The following is a 22,310-nucleotide window of genomic DNA, read 5'->3' as shown; positions in this document are numbered from 1 at the left end:
AGTCTTGACTGGAGATAAGGATGTGGGCACCACTGGCATAAAGGGAAGAATTGTGTTCAGTGAGTAAATTCCTTGAGGAGAGATTTTAAAGGGAGAAGACTGGAGGATGAGAAACTAAATATTGAAGGGACAGAGAGAACATAGTCAAAGGAAAGGAAAAGAAGTGGTCACATAAGAAGGAACACAAGAGTGTTTGTTATAAAGTCAAAGAATAAAATATTTCTGCACCATGAATCAGGAGTCAACTGGGAGGAACAGAGCCATGAAATGAAACAAGATAAAGATGGAAAGTGTCTCCTGGATCTGATGATAAAAAGGTCACTAGCAATATACCTCACTATACAATTTAATTGTAAATATATCTGGCTATAATTTCACAAATATAATGAATTTGGGGCATTAAAATGAGTCATAATCCATTTATTTTTAGTAACTGGAATGAATTCCCCCACAGAATGACACATTTCCTTTTATTTATTTTTTTATTTGGAGTGATATCATCTGTACACAGTAAGTACATAATAAATATATACAGTTTAAAAATGATAAAAATGAAAACCCACAAATCAGGTTAAGAAATAAAACATTAGTAGGGACTTAAAAAGTCAGTGTGCCCCATCAAAACAAGCTTCTTTGGTCTCCTGAGAAGTGCTCAAAATCTGAATCTTGTGCCAAGTGTAGTTTCCCACACCTGTAATACCAGCAACTTGGGAGATTGAGCCTGCAGGGATCCCAAGTTCCACCCTGGGTACCATGGTGATAACTCTTCTTGGGAAAAAATAAAGAAAGAAAGAAGAAAAAGTATGTGATAATTATCCCCCTACTTTTAAAAAGTGTTTTAAATATATTTCTTCCTTTAACAAAATTCACTTTGTTTAAGTTGTCTAAAATTTCTAATAAATAGAACCCTGAATGTATTCTGCAACTCTTTTTTTTTGCTTCAGCACTTTGGCTTGATGATTCAACCATGTTGATACATTTGCACTGCTGCATGGTATTCTATTACATGAATAATATGGGACATAATTTGTCCATTCAATTGTTGTAATCACTTGTTTTGCTTCTCATTATTTTACCATTATAAAAAATACAGCTATTAATATTCTTATGCACACCTCCTCACAAGTAGCCTGAATTCTCTTGCTGCACTGTGTCCAGTATGTCCTGGTCTGTAACTGATATGCCCTTTTAGTGGCATCCAAGATGGCTCTAAGGGAACTTATTCTGTAGTGCATGTATGCTCTTTAAATTAGGAGTACCATCATAATTTTGAGAGATTTTTGTGGAAGGTTGAGTTAGACTCAACACCCACTAGGAGCATATCAACAAATTTTAACATACCACTTATCAAAGGATAAAAAAGAGCTACTAGATTTTGTATATATAGCATCAACAGTAAACTTTTCAATAATTGTAAAAGTTTTACATTTTATTTTACTTGCCACAAACTTCTTACCATTGATGACTGTTGAGAATTTAAGGAGCTAGTCACTGAAAGTCTTGAACAGGAATCGCGCATAACTATTTTTAGCAAAACATTTGATTATAAAATGTGACTATGGAAGCAAGTTCAAGTTTTTCATCTTAAAAATGAAAATCTGAATACCTTACACTAACTTAATGCCTTTCCCAATTACTTTTTGTGGTAGCTAGCCTCCAAGATGGCACCCAATTATTCCTTTCCCCTGCCATTTACATCATTGTGTATTCCCTCTCACTTTTAATAAGGCAAACTTCTGTAAGTCGTAGAAGTACTATAGAAATGGTTGTGTGTATCAGGACTAAGTCACAAGAGAGAATGTGGCTTCTGTCCTTTTCTCCCTTAGATCCCTTGATCTGGGAGAAGTCAACTACAGTGTTGAGGAAACTTCTGTACCTAAAGGAGAGCTTCACATGCTGAGAACACAAAGCCGCCTTCCCACAGCTGGTACCAACCCACTAGCCATGTGAGTGGGCCACCTTGCAAATGATTCCTCCAAAGTCCAGTCAAGCCTTTAAATGATACAGACCCTGATGACATCTTGCCTGCAGCATCCTAAACCATAAGCACTCAGCTAAACTATTCTCAAGTTCATAACCTACAATAAACTATGATATATAAGTGTTCATTGGTTTGGAATAATTTGTAATACAGCAATAGATAACTAATACACTATTTTTCTTACATAATTACATAATATAAAGAAACTTTCAGTTGTTTCCAATAAAGTCTGTAGAGATGCCCCCCAATTCGTTTTCTAAAATGAAAACATGTCTCGTGGAGAAAAACAAAATATTTGGGATTATAGTGTTTAAGAGGCTTTACCCTCAAACAGACATCCACAAGTCATCTTCATGGGCTCTTTTGTTTCTATTTTTATTTCCATTGGAGCAAAGGAACAAGGTGAGGGTGGCACAAGTTTTATTTTAAGGTTTGCTGGCAGCAAATGTCCCCACATTCACCCTGTATGCAGAACATGAGCAGGATTGATACGCTGGGAGGCCCTAGGCCTCAAAGTCATAATAATGCCTCCCTGTGTGCATAAAAATAGGAAACTACATAAAACTATGATACATGTAAGAAACCTCTGACATTTTGATTTTTCCCTGATGCTTTTTTTGAAATGTCAATTATCAAACTGATCGTAAAAGCCCTTTAATGCCCCACTTCTCCCTTTCCTCATAATTAGTCTGCTTATTGTTTAATCCAGAAGTGATAAAACTCTTTAGAGACATAAAGATCCATGTCCTAATGTGAACGTTTTTCATCATATTACCTCCTGCGTCCCAATTATGAGATCAATCACTTTACCTTCCCTCCACTGGTGTTTTCCTGAGGGGCTGTTGTTAGCCAGGCTGCCTTTGATAGTTCTCTTCTGTTTCTAGTCCTTTGAAGCCTATTACAAGCTTTCATCTGGCCCGGAAGCCGCAGTCCCTGGGAGGTGACTGAAGTCGGAGTGAGGGGTAAAGAGGAGCTTCCAGCAGAACTTTGGGTCTCATACTAAGTTGCCCACTTATGTGTGGCAACGGTATCCACACACCTTCATCTTCGACGCAAGCCATAATTAATAGGGTCGTACTATTTTTGTTTGTTTGTTTGTTTGTTTTTCCGGTAAAGGGAATGGAACTCACGACCTTGCGCTTGCCTGGCAGAAGGGTCTAACTATTTATCCTGATCATGGAGAAAGACCCAGCTGATGTCGAATGCTAGTTTCTGAGGTCAGACAAGGTTTCCCCGTATTATCCCTTTTTGAGAGCAAGTCTAGACAGAGGACAGGATGAGGATGCTCTGAGCACCCCGCACATTTGCAAGAGCTTTGCTGCATTTTAGAATTGATGGGGAGGATGCCCACAGGTATCAAAGGGATCTCAGAGTATGATTACCTTTTTGGCACATGAAGAACGTGCCTAAGGCATGGCTAACGCAAAGCACCAAATAAAACTGTTTCATGATTGACATTAAAGTTATGAACCCGAGTTGTTCAATACGACAGCCACTAGCTACATATGCCTATTTACCTCTAAATGAAAGTTGAAATTCAGCCCCCCTGCAGCACCAGCACCTACATGTCCATAACACCTACCTGTGACTAACCCACATCTAGAACAGTTTCTTCGTGGGCAGAAATTCTACTGGACCATGCTGTTCTGAAGGATTTTAACTCGTCATCATGGAAAAGAAATTTTAAAACTTCATCGAATTTCTATACAACTATGTTATGATTTGGCATCATGTTCCAAATCAAACATTTAGGATAGATGTGAGAGAAACATACAATGTTCAGTGTCTGAGGACCTCTGAGGAATGTAATCTGACCTTGGCCCAAAGGATCCTTAACAGCATTTATATGGTTGGCCTTCTCTTCTTTCGACGCACCCCTCTAAACTGCTACACGCCACAGTCACCCCAGCAACTTCAAGCAAGGCGCTGTGCCGATGAGCTATATCCCCAGTCTCCAGCAACTCCAATCCACCACACCAGTCACCACACAGAAGAGTCTGCTGGTTTCCTAGCAACAGTGACGCGACCCCGCCCCTTCCCGTTGTTCCCCAGCCTACCTTATTTGCCTGGAAGGGGCGGGGTCAAGAGTCCTTGGCCCAATAGGAAGAAAGCAGAGGAGGGAAGTCCTGGCCGCGTCCCCGTCGCTAGGGAAACCAATGCAGCCGGAGGCCGCGCACGATGCCGTGCGCGGAGGATCTGGCCCTGCTCGCTGCGGAGAACGCGGACGAGGACTCCAGCGCCGACCCGAGACTGCTGCGTCTCCTGGGGGCCTACGTGGCTCAGAGCCTGCGGCCGGCGGCGGGTGCTTGGGAGCGCTGCACGGGGACACCCGAGGCTGAGCATCTGCTCCAGGCCTTCCTGGGCCGAGGTGCTGCAGAGGGGCCCAGGCCCTTGCTGGTAGTGCGGCCCGGCCCCGGAGGCCTGGCGATGCGACAGGGGATGGACCCGGGACCTGAGTCCGGCCCAGCTCGCGCAAAGGGGCTTTTTTTCCTGCGCAGGAGGCCCGAGCCTCCAGAGCCCACCAGCCTCCGCGGGGCAGTGCTCTGCGGGGACCTGCCCGCCGCGCCCCTGGAGCACCTAGCCGCGCTGTTCTCCGAGGTGAGGGAGGGCGGGTGGCGCCTCGCCTGTGGGGAGGGGGAGGGGCCGTGGGGGCGGGACCAGACGGGGCGGGGCTTCAGGGGAGGGCCAAGGGGCGGGGCTCAGACTCCGCGCCCAGTACCAGAGTAGGGTGAAAATTGAGTGGGGTTGGGGCCACATCAGAGTGCCAGTGGGAGGTCGGAGCTGGATGTAAGCTAAGACCCTCTGAGGTGTGGATGAGGTGGGTGAGCTGTAAGATGGGCCGTGGAGGAAGTCTAGATGGAGGCCAGGCCAGAGTGGAAATGGGAAAGGACGAAGATTTGGGTCATTCCAGGTCTGGCTTTAAGGGTGCTTGAGGCTGACCTCTTCAGAAGCCAGTATTTAGCTTCCCTCCTGTTAGTTGGGAAGGTCTGAGCACCGGAACTGGTGCACAAGGCAGTATGTCTACTGACCCATGGATGCTTCAAGTGAGCATTTACAGGATGAAAAGGAGGTGAAGCGGTGTTAGTTGTGCAGAGAAGTGTAGGCGGAGGTGAGTGGGTTTCGATTTTCATCTTTCATTCACAGCATCACACTTCACAAAAGATCAACCCTGTGCCCACGGACACTGGGCATCCTTTTGGAAATGCTCAACGGATGCTCAGAGGCGTTTGTCGGGAGTTCAGGGAGAAAGGTCCAGTTATGGGTTATGGAGTGCTTTGGTGACACCATAGCAAAAGCCTTGAGAGAGCAGGAGACTCCAGGGGAGTCCTCCGGGATTTCTTCAGCCACTTAAACGTGCGGGAGTGCACGCAAACGTTTTTGCCAGTCGGACACGTGCTCCTGGAGGCTGGTGCCCTGGATCCTGCAAGCTGTGAAACAAGTGTGTACAGAGTACTGACGATGAAATGTCTCACATGATAGGAGCTTTTGGGAAACACCAAAGTAGTAAGAGACAAGTTCCCTTCCTTAAAAAGCGTAGAACCAAAACACACAATTAATCCCTTATTCAAAATATTTATTTGACTACTAAGGGGTGGGGGTAGAGCTTGCCACAAAGTTATCCCCCATGCAAGAGCCAAGCCTTGAATGTTCCCTATAGCATCAAGTTTTGGTCTTCTAGTTACTTTATCAGGAAACTGTGGTAAGAAGTTCTAAGAAAGGAGGTGAGGTGGATAAAGGAGCTCTCAGGGGTCCTGGAGAAGCTAGGCTTATACGTGGGTATGGAAGTATTTCAATAGTTTATCCACATCGATTTTGTACCATACACTATGTGAACACCATCCCAGAGGAAGACTAAGCTTGGGTCAACTCCCTAGATGAACGATGGTGGGAAGTGTTAGTGGGTTCAGAGATGAACAGTGGGTGTTGTCTGAGAATCACACTTGGACTTCAGTGTTGAACTGGCTCCTGAACAAGGAGAATGCTCAGGATAAGTAGAGAGCAAGGTGACTTTCAAGGTGTGTGGGCAGGATGAACAGAAATTCAGAGCTCGGACACAGCCTGGTGCATGTGGGAGACAGTGGGCCCACCTCCAAGCTATGTTATGGCTAAAAACAAATGTAGTATAGTAGCTAAAAGTAATTGTAGAGTAATTCAGACCCTCAAATATGCAGTCATTTTCTTGCTGCTTTGAAAGGGATTGTGAACAGCAGTATTAAATGTCCCTCAATCAGGGATGGGGTGGCTAAATTATGGCCTGTCTATACAATGAAATTCTGTGGCTCCATTAAACAGAATGATTGATATGAAACACTCCTTAAGGTAACTTTTTATTTCAGAAAAAATAATATAAAAATTCATCTTCCCAACAATTTCCAAGTACCGTACAATATTGTAAAATTCATGTACATTATTGTATAACAGATACATAGAATTTCCCTGTCCAGCATTACTGAAGCTTAACAACCACCAGACAACTTCCCATATCCCCCAGGCAAACACATTATATGCTGTCTGTATGAATGTGGCTACTCTATGTACCTCACGTAAGTGCAGAATTTGGATCTTTATTTCTGGCTTATTTCACTTTTGCAAATGTTCTCAGGTTTCATCCCTATGGACACAGACCCTAGTGAATCAAAGGGATAGGGGAAGTTAGGTGGATAGCAAGCCACTGGTCCTAAATAGTTAGCCTAAAGTTAGCCTAAACTAAAATTCAGAGCCTAAGTGTCTTAACATACCAGAGGGCCCTGAATAATTAACTTAAGCAAACTGACAATCCGTGCCTAATGGAATGCAAGGGACAAATAACAAGTCCCTAAACAAATGGCAGGAGCCTTGAAGAAAGTGAAATGCAAACGAAGTAGCTTGTATTCTGGTCATCAGAAGCCTACCAACAAGCAAAAGCATCCCTGCATTCTGTCAAGTTCACTTACATCAATAACGGCAAAACTTCTAGAGCTTGCAGTGGTAACAAACAGCTGGCTGCAGCATGTGATCCGTAGGTTTGCAACCACTGATCTATACAAAAACTGTTTCTGGACTTAAACATCTACTTAACAAAAAAAAGTTAAACAAAAAAAAGTTTCTGGATTTAAGCAAAAAAAAGTTTCTGGACTTAAACAAAAAGAAGTTTCTGGACTTAAACATCTACAGTTTCCACCTTATGGAACCCCTTCCCAACTAGTGAGGAGCTTTTCTTTTTATTATTTCTGATAAACACACATTTGGCTATTCCCCATTGCTTGCCGGTTGTTGTTTTGTTGGCTTTAATCTTTGTTGCCCTAAAGCAAGAGCCCAAGAGCCAGATGGAGCTGGTTACATCAGTGCATCAGTCAGCTTTCTTGTTGATGGACACAATATCCAATGCCCACAGTTTAAAGGAGAAGTTTAATTTGTCTCATGGTTGGAGGGATTCAGTCCATGGTAAGATGACTCCAAGGCAGAAGCATCATGGTGGAAGGGGCTGGCAGAGTAAAGCTGTTTACCTCATGGCATCCAGGAAGCAAAGAGAGAAGGGAGGGGCTGAGGATGAGCATAGATACTTCCAGATCATGCCCCCAGCGAGCCACCTCTCTGACCAGGACCCAACCCCTGGAAACGTACTGTGCTGTAAATTCATCAGTGGATCAATCCACCTATGACTCCATGTTACAGTAACTTCCCAAAGCCCCATCTCTGAATGCAAGACATTTAAGGGACATTCTAGATCTAAAAGATAGTAGTCATTTTTTTCTTTTTTCAAAGCTGAATAAGATTCTAATATATACATTGTATATGTGATACACAAAATATATATGTATCACATTTTTATTATCTCTTCATCTGTCTTGGATATCTAGGATGTTTCTACCTCTTGGCTATTATGAATAATGCTAAAGTATAAGACAATTTTTAAACAAGTACACGGCTGTGTATATAGTATGTTCCACTTATACTAGAAGGATAAAGGAGAGTGGAAGGGAGAACAGAAAGGAGACTCTAACCAAGTAATCCATTCTGGTGGAACTGAATGGCTAAGATACAGGGATAGGTAGTAGTTTTTTTTTTTTTTTGCTTCAAAAGCTTTTGTACTTTTATAGTGTGGAACCATGTAAATATACTATCTATTTAAAATTTAAATAAAAATAATTTATTTTAAAAATACCTCAAATCCTTTACTTGCATTTCTCAAAGCCTATAGCAGGGCTCCTTAGTTCATTCAACCCTCTGTTCTCTTACCTACTTCTGTTACAAACCTGAAGCTGACCCAGTGTCCCTGGGAATCCTTTCTCATCTCCCTTCTGCCAAGCCCCTCCCTCCTGACCCTCCAGTCCAACCCCCTCCTCCCTCTCTGTAGCTTTAAGTAAGCACAACCTCTGGCTACCTGCTCCTTTTTCCTTCCACCTTTATACTCAGCACTAAGAAAGCTAAATAATTCATCTGGCTGTGAGAAGTCTTCCTACTGTGTGTGTGTGTGTGTGTGGGTGGGTGGGTGGGTGGTTGGGGAGGGTGCTGACAAGGAGAAAAAGCTATAATTTCAACATTATCTTTGTCCTATTACACTAGTACAAGGAAAGAATATGCATCTAAAAATATTTGAAGGAAAATCTAACAGAATTTAGTAACTGGTGTTCCTCATTCTTTTCTCCTCCTTCCAACTACCTGAAGCTCGTTGACAGATTATTTTTGTTAGTGCTCTGGGATTTGGTTGCTGTTTGGGATTTTTGTGTTTTGAACAGAAGTGAGGAATTTAGAGTCTGACAGACCTCTGTTCAAACCCCGGTACTGTCACATTCAACATCATGATGTGAGCTGGTAAGCCTGCTTTCCTGGGTCCCAACTGTCTCCTGGGGTTGTTGTGAAATTTAGCTTTTATATATTAAAACACCTGGAACAGAGTGTGTCGCATTGTAGGTGTTTCATAAAGGATGAGAGTCATCATGAGTCTGTATCCCATTTACAGTCCTCTTCTCTGATGGTTCCTTGTCACTTTGTTTATCCTAGCCTGGCTCATCCATGAAAACTTGATTGTATCCCCCATTGCCCTTTTTCCTATGAGCCTAGAGACGTAATGGGTATCCTCCTTACTTCTCTTTGCTGCTTTACCATTCAGGTCAGATAACCTTGAGTTTGAATTTTCTACCCTCAGATGGGATCACTTCCTTTCATTGCTGCTCCCTATGCTGATAGCAGAGCCCTTCTTTCTCCGTGATTTTGACCTCTGGCTCAGTAGGACTTTGACCAACACTGCTTCTATCTCAGTGTGTGGTCATTTCAGTAGACAAATGTCTTGGTTATTTTTCTCTCATTGCTGAGACAAAATACCTGACACCCAAAATTAAGGAAGGAAAGGTTTTTTAGCTCACAGTTTGTGGAGGTTTCAGGCCATACTCAGCTGGCTCCAAGGCAGTGTGGCACATGGAAGAGGGCACCAGTTCATGGTGGCAGGAAATCAGCAAAGGCACCAAGAGCAAAAGGGAACAGCCTCTTTCCCTCCCTTATGTTACAGGTATGCAAACTACCTGTCCCAGGGCGGGTATAGCACTCACACCCATAATCCCAATATTCGGCCATGAATCAATCATAAACTCTAGAAGGCTGCCCCATGACTGCATGAGGCTTTGGGGGGACATCCAGACACAAACCATAACATTCCACCCCTGGCCCCCCAAAGACTCATGTACACCCCTTTATGCAAAAGACATTTTAGTCCATCTCTAGGAGTTGCCAAAGTCCTAATAGGTTTTAGCATTGCTGAAGAGTCCAAGTCCCAAGTCTCCTCTGATATTTAAGGCAAACTCTTAGCTGTGAGCCCCTGCACAAATGAAAAGTTACACACTTCCAACATTTAATGGCACAAAATAAGCATTTTCATTCCAAAAGTTATGAACAGTGGAATACAAAGGAATGGGAACAAAGCAAGTCCAAAATCTAGCAGAGCAAACATTAAGTCCTGCAGTTCCATGCCCAGCATATGAATCAATCTGTGGCACAATGTGAGCTCCAAAGTGCTTTAGTGACCCCATCCCTGTGACACTTCTGGTGGCTGTAGCTACCATGGCTTCTCTCTTGAGCCTACTTTGCTCCCTCCTTGAAGCTTTCTTTTAGATAATCTACATTCCTGGCTGTTCCAAACTTCTGGTGTCTCCAATGCACCTTTCATGTCACACTCACACCTTCACATACTCCCCTCAGGGGCACACTTCCTGGCCTCCCAGGCCTTTTGAAATCTAGGTAGAAGCCTTCTTAACCTCAGAACTCTTGCATTCTGCATGCACCTAAATCCAGCACTACATGGATTATGCCAAGGTCTGCTGTCTACCGGAGCACTAGCCAGGCTTTCTTCTCTCTTGGCTGTAGGGGTTGAGTGCCTAGGTTGCTGAGCACTCTGAACCCACTTCTGAGGAAGAAATTCTCTGCTATTCTTGAACCTGGTGTGGTTATTGCTGCCATTCTGGGACATGGAATTTTGCTGCTTTCTCCTCAAAGTAAAGTTTTTCATCTTTGCAGATTTGAAGCGGCAAAGGGTGGAGACTTGCTGCTTCTTGTGATGTCCTCCAGCCATCTTTTATATTCTCCTGTTTCTTCTCAGCAATCCTGATTTCCTCAGTCTATCTTTGCAGTCTACAGCTTTACTGGAGCTTCCTTTCTGGCCAAACTCAAAACATTTTAAATCATCCTGCTGGGTTCTTTGCTCTTGATTCTCAATATAAATCTGGCTAAAAGCCCCCAACCATAGCCATGCCACTGTCCCAACATTAACTGCTTTGAAATTTCTTTTGCCAGGTTAATCAGTCAGCTACCCATAATTTCAGGCAAAGTCTCTGGACATGAGAAAAGTGCAGACAAACTTTCTGCCAAGCCATAACACACATCATCTGGAGTCCAATAAGCAATGCAGTCCTTCTCAGCAGAAACCTCCCAAACCCAGTCTTTACCAGCAGGATTTTTATCAGTCTTGTGGTCTTCTGAGATCTGCCTAGAATCTCCCATACAGAACAGCAGAAGCTGTTCAAGCACTTCTCTTTTGGGTGAAATATCTGAACTTTTCCAAAAACTTCCCACAAGCCATTTCCAAAGGCTCTTGAACCACATGGTCAGGTATAGTCAAGCAATGATCCTGTTCCCCTGTACCAAATTCTGTCTTCTTTTCTTTTCTTCTCATTTCTTAGACAAAATACTTGATATCCAAAATTAAGGAAGGAAAGGCTTATTTTGCTCACAGTTTGTGAAGGTTTCAGTCCATACTCAGCTGGCTTCAAGGCAGAGTGGCACATGACAGAGGGCAATAGTTCATAGTGGCAGGAAATCAGCAAAAGCAACAGGAGCAAAAGGGGAAGAAGCCACAAGCAGCCTCTTTCCCACCCTTACACGGTATGCAAACTACTTGCCCCCAGGGTGGGAGTACAACTCACCCATAATCCCAACATTGGGCCATGAATCAATCATAAACTCTAGCAGCCCACCCCATGACTGCATGAGGCTTTGGGGGGACATCCTGACACAAACCATAACAACATATAACTGGGCTTTCTAACGACTTGGCCTCTGGGTTCCCAGAATCTTTCTCCTCCAGAAACCCTGGCCCTCCTGTCTTCAGCATCCCTCCACTACACCTTTCCAGTCGTGAATCCCTGAGAAGCTTCATGATCCAGTTTTGTGCACCTCTGCCTGTGACCACTGCTCCTCCCTTTCCAGCTTTCTCCCTCCCAGACCTTAACTACAGCAACCCTGTGACCCTGTTGACACCTCCAGTCCACAGGGCCTGCTGCCTTCCCATTTTCCCCACCCACACATGTGTTTTATCCCTCACTCAGCGTGAGTGTTATACTCCATCATTCCCATCATGCCCTTGCATCAGCTTCTGACTCGCTTTTACTTCACTGTGGTGACTCACTTGGTGACACCTCGGTCCTTGTTAAGTCCCCTCCCTCCTCCATGTTGGCACCATGAAACTGAATGGCACTAGGAAAAAGCCAGCTGGTGCCACTTAAATTTTGGACCTTGAATCTCCGAGAGGCCTTTTATTGTTCCCAACAGACATTCTGTATTTTCTTTCTGATTACTTTTTAGTATTTTATATCACATTTCACACTTTTTTTCATATCTACAAATGTCCAAAACGTTCTCTTTTAACCTCACTCTGTGATGCTCTTGCTTCTTCCTTTGTTATAAAAGGAAATAGAAAGAATAGAACAAAATTTTCACAAACTGTTACATCTACCCCGTCTGCCAAAATTCATAGTCATAACCATCCCTCTCGTTGTCTTTCTTGTCTGATGCCAACCCTATGCCTACAACTGCCATTTTGTCCTGAATCCTAGTATAGCAACTTCCCCATCTCTCCTCTATTCTTATTATTCCTTTTCCACTAGATAATTCTCACGGCTATTACCCTATTTCTGGGATTCAACGGACAGCAGAATTCTGGAGTGTGTGTCCTTTTTACCATGGCCCAGTCTTCTGTCTCATCTCATATTCAGTCATCAAGCTTCCCTTCCTACCCTCCTCAGAAGAGAGATAAAAGAATTCGACAGTGTTTCTAAATGATCTCTGCTTGATCAAATCTGATGTTCCTCCTCTTCTCCCCAGTTTCTTAACACTGGAGGACCCTTGTGCTAGTTCCTGGGATAGCTTCTCTATATATACTTTTCCCTGAAGGTTCTCACTCAGTTTCAAAATTTTATAAGCCCTCTAAATTTGACACCTCAAAAGTCTTTACCTCTAGTTCATCTTCTCTTCTGAACACCCCCTAAACATATCCAACTCCCTGCTGCATTAGAGATATTAAATTTTATCATGTCCAGATGCAAGCTCCTGCTCTTCTCTCAAAAACTTCACCCTTCTCCCCACTACATCCATCAGTGACAACTCTGCTCTTCCTGTTGCTCACTTTTAGAAGGAATGCAGACCCCTTTTTCTCTCACAACTCCAAAACCAACTCCTAATACCTCACATTGCAAAGAAAGTTACCTGTCTCCCATCTTGATCATGACCCCTACACCAAACCACAGTCTTCTGTACAACAGCAGGAACTTCTCACTAGACCTTGTCTTCCACTTTTGCCCTGTATAATCCATTCTCATCACAGTAGCTGGAATGATCCTACTAAAAAGTGTTAGACTATGTCCCACCTTTGATCAGAAGCTCTCAGTGATGTTAATTTCTGTGAGAGTAAAAGTCCTACAAGCAAGGCTGCACAGATTTGACCCTGACCTAACCCTATTTTTTGCCCATCTTGTTCCCAGTTCACTGATCTCAACACTACTCCTTGCTCACACCAGGCAGGCTCCAACCTCAGGGCCTTTGCACTGCCACTGCTGTGTCTTCTACCTGCAGTACGCTTCCTCCAAGGGTCTACAAACCCTCCCATCTGCCTTTGCTCAAATGCTTTCCTCAGAGCGATGCCTCTGCTGACCTTCATGGTTGCACACTCTCCACCTCAGCCTCTTGATTGCCCTCTTGTGTTTTACTTTTATTCACAGAATTTACTGTCTACTGACTGCTTCTTTCCTAGAAGGTAAGCTTTTGAGGTCAGGAACTTTTGTCTGGTTTGTTCACTGATGTGTCCTCCTAGCACCTAGAACAGCGCTGGCACATAGTAAGTGCTTAGTACTTATGAAGAAAATGGATGAGTCAAGTTTCATTTCATAGTTTTCACATGTGCTGTTTCTGTATCACTCCAAGCCCTCCAAAGTCCAGCCCAAGCCTCCTGATCACTTTTGCTTCAGAGAGCAGACTTCCATAAACCTCCTCAGGGTGTTGGTCAGATGCCTGATCCTAAAGGGCAACAGTGTGTATGTAAGGATCACTGACACAGTCACTGCCTTTTAGGTCAGAGGAAGGCTCCAGCTTTTCCTCTTCTCCTATTAGACCTTCTTCCCTGGCACCAAAGCATCTTTTCTCACCATGAACGTGACAGAGTTTAGATTGTGGCCTTCATTTTTTTCTCTCTTTTTGAGTTCTCTGCTCATATATTACAAGCTCTCAGTGAATGTTTCCAGAAATACCAGGCAAAGAAAATGCCTATAATTTACATAGGGGTCTAGGTTTTCTATTTCACACCTTCCAGGTCTTTTTGGCCACCTATCGAATGTGTCAGTTATATGGATCTATGTCTCCTTTCATTATTTCCTTGGTGGGTTCCACGTCATATCACCTGACCCTCAGATTGCTTGTTTTGCTAGTATTAGCAATAGTAGTGCAATTTTAATAGACAGAGGTTCCTAGTGAGTTGTACTGACAACTTTTTAAATTGCTAGTGATAGGCACTCCATTTAAACCAGCTCAGGAAATTCAGCAGCAGCTTTATTTAAAGAGCCATCTTGGTCTTTCTCCTCTATACATTCTTTTCTCCTCATATGAATTTTAGTCTATCACTCCACTTGAGAATGAGATGACCTCCCAAAGCTCCAGGCTAGTAGCACAGAGAAGTATTCAGACAAGAGAATTTGGCCTGACTTTTGTTGGCCCAGATTTGGTTCCATGTATACCTCAAGATTTGGGGTTGGGTCCCAAAACAAGAGAAGCTATGTCCAGTGACCAAAATTAGCTAATGTTCACTTTAAAGATGGCGGGAGGGGGAAAGGGGAAGAAAAAATGACTAAGATGTGATACATATATGTACCAGCTTTCCAAAATGAATATACTCATTAAGTATTACAAGTATGTACTGATAAAATAATGATGATAATAATAATGCTAAAGAAAAAGATTCACAACCTTGCTTATGGATTCCACCTCACAACAGCTATAGACGGATTGTTGTCTTTACCTGAATTGGTCTGTGTGTGTGTGTGTGTGTGTGTGTGTGTGTGTGTGTGTGTGTGACTGTTTCATTTGGTTTCTATTCACACTACTGATGAGGGAAGGACTCCGGCCCTGGGTTGATAGTGATGACTAAACACAAAACAATCAACATAGGGTAAATGAGATGGACTGTAGCTTATTAATCACATATACACACAACCAGAGGAGGAAGACCTTGTATCGTGCAGGTCCATACTGGTGCTGCACTTAGGAACAGAGTGAACCCCCAGGGACTGTGGGAGGCACACTTTATAGTGTGCCTATAAGAGGTAATCCTATAACCTGGCAGAGAATTCCAGCTGAAGCTCAGGGATAAGGAGGAACTATGCCTCATCCCTCCTCACTAAGGAGAGCCTCTTGGTTTAGGGACCTAATCCATAAGAGCAGAGTAGGGAGGAATCTTCGTGGGTAGGCTATGCAAGGCCCTGCATATTTTATCAGGTGTCCAGTCCTTATAGTACAGTAGCTCTAGGAAAGATGTGTATAACTGCATAGACCTTTTCTTAAATAGTCTTTCTATAAGGTATCACCATAGCGTATATACCTCTCTTCACTGTGTCCCTGTTACAGGTTGTTATACCTGTCCTGACCAATGAGAAGAACCACTTAGACTGGCCCCACATGCTATGTCAAGACATCACGAGGCATGCCCACACCCTCCAGTGCAACCTCCTCGTTGTCCTGGAACAAGCAAAGGGCAGAACACTGCTGCCTCTTCCAGTAGGCGCAGAGAAAATAGAGTTTGTGGATCCAGATAGTGAAACAGTGTAAGTACGGCCAGCCTGGCCATATGGACCTGTGAGATATGAGACAAGCTGGTTTGACTGAACGTTTGCTTTGAATGGCTTTTCTGTTCCTGACACTACACAACTTCTCACTCTGCACACAAGCCCGCTGTCTGCTGTGTTTGCCAGCATCCTCAGAGTATATGTTTGCACCAATTATATCCCTACCCTTGGTCCCTCAGCCCGAAATCTTTTAAGACTATCACAGCAGTGTGGCCTTCTTTCCGTTCAGGATCATTTCCAGGCTGAGAGAAGCCACACTGATTTCGGTATTTTGTTCATCAGAATAGCAGCGCATGGTTGGCAATGACCCAGGTCCAGCCTGAGAGGCTGTGCCCCTCCTTTACTCAGTATATAATTCACAGCACTAACTCTGGCAGCTTTGTTCTGATTCCAGCCTTCCTGCATCCACCCCGAGCCCCTCTCCCAGCAGTTGCAGTCTTTTTTCAGATCCTGCAAATATTTTGTTCAAATAGAAACTAATCTAGATTCTCTGGGAAGCCCATGCTTCCCGCTCCTGAGTGGGCATTAAAACCCCAGCCTCATCTCCTTTCAGAAGTTATATCTACCATCAGCTTCCAATTACTTTTCCAGCTTTGAGTTGTCACTGCTTCTTTCACCTGAGGATTTTTTTTTAAAGCATGCTATGTGTGTAAATAATATACTTTGATATACTTTTGTCCGGCATGGCTATGTGTTTGTGACAACAGGTGGTCTTCTTCCTCCATGAGCTCAGTTTGCAGTATTGCCAGGACTTTCTCCTTATATTATTGCTATTGTTCATTCAGGAGCCATGATACATCAAAAGAATAAAGTAATGCATGCAAACAGCCATGTACTTCGTAATGAGTTTTTTTCCTACTGGAAGTAATTTGCTACTTACATACTTTGAAGTAATTTCCTATTTAACAGAAAAACTTATCATGATTTAATAAAAACATCCAATTTTCAAAATAAATAAATTTAAACTACCCTTTTTCTAGTCCCTTTATACCTTAACTTAATAACATTCAGTGTATATGTATAATTCTGGTTGAGTTTGTCTCCCTTTGTTCAAATGTGATTATTTCCCCAATGCCTGAGTCATTTTGGGGGAAGCGAGCATCTTCTCCTTTTAATACCTTTCATAATCACTTGAGCTGCATCATTTCTCAGCAAATATGAACTTAATTAAATTACATGAAGGTGGGTCTCAGTCTGGAGAATGTGAATGACACACTCCCTCTTTGTCACGATGCCCTTGGGGCTTGAAGTTTATACATTTCAGTTAATATGGTGTAAAAGGGCAGCCAAAATGAATATTTTTAAAATTTGTATTCCTTTCCAAATGTAGCTAAGTAATTTAAACACACATTTAAAAAGATGTGTGGGGGAGGAGAGCTTGAAAATTCCATTCTTCATTGGAAAAAGAAAGACGGAGCAGAAGCATAATGGTGGGATTGGAAAAGCTGACAGTTGGTTTGTGGAAGAGGAAGTAACCTATTTTCTCTTGCTGTGATTAGATTATGATTAGAACTCAGTGATTATGGTTGGAACTCAGAGCAAAATGAAGAAATTGCAGGGAGGTTCCACACTGACACAAACTTTCTCTCTCGGTAAGCTGACCTACCAAGGAATGTGCTGCTGTATCAAGCAGGGAGCTTGTTCTCATAGGAGAGATTCAAGCAAGATTTGATGATCATCTAAATATCCCCTGCCCAAGGTATGCTTGCACTGACATGAAGACTTCATGGCATTTTAAGTCTGTAAACGTCTTCAAAATATTGATGAACCCTTGAATCTGTATGAATAATTGTTGGATCTGTACAATTCATTGACTACTCAAGACAGTTTATTACTGAAAAAGAAGAAGAAAAAATCCTAAGGTCAGCAGGGTTTTTTTAAAAAACATGGTATTTTTTTGGATGTCATTCAGTGCTATGCTTTGAATATGATTTGAGTTTTCTCTCAAGGATTTGTGTGTTGGAAGCTGGGTCCTCAGTGTGACAATGTCAAAATGTGATGGAACCTTCAAGGGCTTGAGATTTGCACAAGTTAATTTGGTCACTGGGTACACTGCTCTCCAAGGGGGTTAACACAGATATTGTGGTGCCTTGGTTCCTTCTGGAGTGTGTTGTTGTAAAAAAGCAGGATTAGCCGGTCTCTGCTCTTTGGCCTTCTGTCTTGCCATGTGATCCTTCTCATACTCACACCCCATGTTACCATCTATCATGAGGCCCTCACCAGATGCCAAACAAATGGGGATTCCTGACCTTCACTTTCCAACCTCTAAAATCATGAGTTATAATAAACCACTTTTCTTTATAAGTTACCCAACCTCAAATTTTCTTATAGAAATGGAAAACTAACTAAAACAACCAGACTTAAATTATTTCCACATATTCTGGATTTTTTTTCTTTCATAGCTTGGATTCCATAGATAAGTCAATCGTCTATGCCATTGAGTCTGCAGTGATCAAGTGGACCCACCAAGTCCAGGCAGTGCTTAAGCGAGAGTCTTCTCAGCCATTCTTACAAGGGGAGAATCCCACTCCCAAGGTGGAACTGGAGTTCTGGAAGAAAAGGTAGGCAGGAAGGTACATATCTGAATTCTGGGAAGAAGATGCCTTATGAAGGATAAAGCTGGCCTTTCCCTGGACAGCTAACCACTGAATCTGGTTCTTATGAACAGACATTTTTCATCCTTCCTAGGGATACAGCTCTGTGTCACTGGGTCAGTACACTTTTGCTATGGACTGGGAGATACGCTCTTTGCCAGGTTTCAGTAGTTATTCTTTCTCTCTGGAGTTATTACTGCTGCTACCTCTTCTGATATTTCATTAAAGCCTCTTCCAACTACCTGTGAAATTAGTTTACTCTCATATTTCTTCTAATTTTGACTCCTTCTTGTACAGCTTGGTGTAGATGCACATACCTTCTGTAAAGATCTGAAAAAAGAAGGGTGTTTGGAGGCCCTCTCCTGGATCCCAGCTCATCATTAGCAAGGCTGGAAGTCCTCGTATCCCTGTGACCCTGAACCACAGGGTGACCAGAAATACTTGATTATTTCTCCTGCTCATTCTCCCATTTGCTCCCTATCTTTTGCTCTTATTTCTCATTGTCCTGATATAGTCTTTACTCAAAAGGGGACAGACAGATGTTGGAGGCAGATGCCCCTGTTCTCACACTAACTAGAGTGTGTTGCATCACATGGCTAGACCACCCTCAGGGCTTCAGCCCTGTTTGTCCCACCATGCTGAGATTCCCATGCTCTTGCCTGCTTTCTGGCCATTTTGCTAACCTGTAGTGGTGCCCTTCTCGAGCAGCTTTGCTCTAACAACGATTCTCTCACCCAGCCCCAGTCTTCCTGCAAGAGCTAATGACCTCCAGCTGCCAAGCTGTTGAGCCACCAGATGGTCACAGTAGTACTTCCTGGAGCTGCCCCTTTGAACCTGTGTTCCCAATTGAGGCTTTTGCCCTCACTGACCTGGCACAGATGTCCTGGCTATTCAGGCTGGAGCACAGCTTTTGTGGTAGCACCCGCGGCAGGTCTTCTCTCTGGGTATGTGTGGGTGAGTCAGTACGGTGTGACTTGTGTTTCCTGCTGCTCACCTAGATTCACCCTTCCCCTTGCGGTTACAGGTATGAAGATCTGGAATACATGTATAATCAGCTGAGAATGATTAAGGTGAGAGGCATGGCTGGGATCCTGGACAAGCTTCAGAGCAGCTACTTCCCAGCTTTCAAAGCCATGTTCAGAGATGTTACAGCAGGTAAGAACCCACAAACATTTTCCCAAAGATGTTTGACTCAAATTTCTTATTTACAGGTGCATTCACATCTCTTTGATTTCAGTACATTCAAGTCCTTATAACCTTCCAACCCGACACAATCTAGCACAATGCTAGGTGACTAAATCTAGAAGCAGGGAGACAGCTAAATAAAACTGTGCTGTTTACAGTTTATTCACTTTGTGTCCTTGGGAAAATTCATGTAATCTCTCTAAGCTTCAGCAGATACCATGGTTGTAAGTGCACACTCCCCACCTACTCTAATTCCCATGTCCTTGTGAGATTGTGTGGATGGAAGAACTTTATTGGCTGCATCATGCTGGATGAATGCATGTTGTTATCTCTCACTTCTGGACTTCATGTCCCTCTGCCCTTAGCTCTTAGCTCTGCCCTTAGTGAGAAAACACTGTTCCATTTCTAGTCCATTCTGTATTTTTTGGTCCAGACAGGACAGAGATTTCCTGTCCCTGTGAGCATCAGACAAGATCAGCCCTTGTCAAAACTGCAAAGCCAGCAAAGTTATGATTAGAAGCAAGTAAATGTCTTCAGGGCTCCCTACCCACTCATTGGTCCACTTTGTTTCTTCTCTCTTTTGCCCATCAAGTCTCCTCCCTCCCCTTCAGTAGTGTGGGTCAAAACGTGCTTTAAAGGTTTTCGCAATTTCATATGAGGTAAGCTTAACATAAGCAGTGATTTTCAAACATGTTTTCTCTCTTAGATATTCTTTAGATAGAATCTTCTAGGTTGGGGATATAGCTCAGTGATGGATGTTTGCTTAGCATGCAGGAGGTTCTGGGTTCTTGCCCCAGTACTGTAAAAATAAAACATTAGTAAATCTCCCATGAAGTCTAAAATATAAAACTAATCAAGCTCTGTTTGCTCTGCAAAAGAGAATAATATTCTTTGTCCTAAGCTCGCTGGCTGATCCCTTTCATCCCATCTTCTAAAGGCTTAGGGTTTAGAAGACACTTAGCTAAAGGAATAAAAGTTCAGGAAAGAGGCTTCTGACATAAGTCTTGTAACAAAACAAAGCTGGCATAAACAGTCTTTGAGGGCCTCCTGGGCCCTCAGATTTCATGGCAGAGACTGCCTCTACAGTATATAAAACTGGCTTGGAGTAAGATGCTTCTTAAGGCCTCCATCTACCACTTCATTGAGAGATGCTGTGCTGTACCCTACAGGAAGCAGTTCGCATATCACACTTCAACTCAAAGAGACAGGTGTCCCCCCAAGTGGAATGTGTACCAGTGTTGATATGAGAGATGACTGTGGAAAACGTGGACAGGCATTGTGTAAAACGTCTTGATATGTGGCTCTGTTTTGAACAAATGATACCAGTTTTCTGTTTTTAGTGGCAACTTAAAGTTTTCATTTTATATGCAGGCATCCCTCCACATCCACAGGTTCCACATTCAGAGATTCAACCAATTGTAGGGTGAAAATATTTTTAAATTTATTTTATAAGAAATCATTAAATTTGTATTTTATTAAACATAAGCAGACTTTATTCTTGTAATTATTCCCTAAGCAACACAGTACAACAACTAATGGATAACATTTATATTATATTAGGTTATTATAAGTGAAGAAGAGATGATTTAAAGTATACAGGAGGATATGTGTAGATTATGTACAATTTGATAAGAAGAACCTCAGCCTCCTCAGATTTTGGTATTTTCACAGAGTCCTAAAACCAATTGGCCATGGATACCAAGAGATAGCTGTAATTTTATGTAGGGAATTAGTTTAGAGAACAATATTAAGGAAACAATACTATAAGTTGTATGTATATCAGAATGGAAATATGCAAATGCCTGAAATCTGAAGCATGATATATATAGAAAACAATATGCAGTAAAAGTACTTTAGGAATCAGTTTTTAGTGGCCCACACATGTTTTTCACATCAGTAGATTAAGAAGATGATTGTTCATATAGATCAATAATTGTGAAAGATTTGTTTCCCTACGCCAGCTTTAAGAAGTTCTTTCCAGTAGAGTGTACACTGACAATGAAATATCATTACAATAGCACCAAATAAACACTATTCTAGTAGTAGAAACCCTTTAAATGTGTAATTCAATTCTAATGATGGAAGAAAATAAAATTTGATTAGAGAAGTTAGGTAGAGACTTGGTCAGAAATTTTGGCAAGCTCTACCTACTAAGAATAAAAAGATTTCAAAGGCTGTTTATTGAAGTTATCATTTCTAATTTAATTTCAGAACATCTGGTTGTCTCCTAAATAGATAGACTATGTACATTATTCTTATTACTTATGATCAGGGTAGTTCCTTGACTGAATGGTGAGCTGAAAAGAGAAGAAAAGAAATATTTCTGAGTTAGCATGAATTGGAGCAGTGAAAAAGAGAGAAGTTTAAAAGGGGGAGGAAATGTATGGGAAGAAGGTTGTAAGAAGTATACTTGATTGCGTGATACAACATCTTGGAAAACAGAAAGCAACTGTGCCCTTGGGAAGAAAGAACAGAGAAAAAAGACTTATTAGGCAGTTCTCATCCTTGGCTACCAGGGGAGCGGGCTTGGCATAGTATAACCTGGTTGCCAGTTTTCTTAGCCCATCTGTGTTACTATTGCCGACTACCTCAGGCTGGGTAATGTAAAAATGAAAGAAATTCATTTCTCACTATTTTGAAGGCTGGGAAGACCAAGATCACAAAGTTGGAAGGGTCTGGAGGGGAGGAGCACTGAGAAGGGTGAGATGGAAGAGCGAGCTAGCGGAACACTGCAGGGAGCCTCTTTTCTGAGGCTCTGAGGCTCACTCACCAGAGAGGAATCCTCATGGCCTAAGCAACTCTTAAAGACTCCACCACCTAACACCATCACACTATTAAGTTTCACACCTGAATGTTGGAGAGTACACACACCGTAGCACCTGTCAAGTATGTTGTGGATATGTGTGGGAAAGAAAACAGTATCTGGTGCTGCACTGCAGTCAACTTGGCCTGGTTTCCCACAGCTGCTGGAAC

General features: G+C 42.6%; 1 protein-coding gene across 6 annotated transcripts in view; it reads left to right on the top strand.

The window, feature by feature from the left end:
• The first annotated feature begins 4,044 nt into the window (after positions 1-4,044).
• The window catches only part of Dnah9 (dynein, axonemal, heavy chain 9), a 319,645-nt gene continuing 301,379 nt past the window's right edge, over positions 4,045-22,310 (top strand). For all 6 annotated transcript variants that reach the window (XM_013522070.1, XM_005399351.1, XM_013522071.1 and 3 more), the window contains exons 1-4: positions 4,045-4,579; positions 15,341-15,537; positions 17,961-18,119; positions 19,177-19,307. In XM_013522070.1, coding sequence (XP_013377524.1) covers positions 4,160-4,579; positions 15,341-15,537; positions 17,961-18,119; positions 19,177-19,307 — 907 coding nt within the window. In that variant the 5' untranslated portion in view covers positions 4,045-4,159. The remainder of the gene's footprint in view (positions 4,580-15,340; positions 15,538-17,960; positions 18,120-19,176; positions 19,308-22,310) is intronic.

This window comes from Chinchilla lanigera, unplaced genomic scaffold, assembly GCF_000276665.1.
Source record: "Chinchilla lanigera isolate Chin_1 unplaced genomic scaffold, ChiLan1.0 scaffold00066, whole genome shotgun sequence".
Taxonomy (NCBI): domain Eukaryota; kingdom Metazoa; phylum Chordata; class Mammalia; order Rodentia; family Chinchillidae; genus Chinchilla; species Chinchilla lanigera.
The sequence above is the reverse complement of the archived record's forward strand: the minus strand, read 5'-3'. Positions and strand labels throughout refer to the sequence as shown.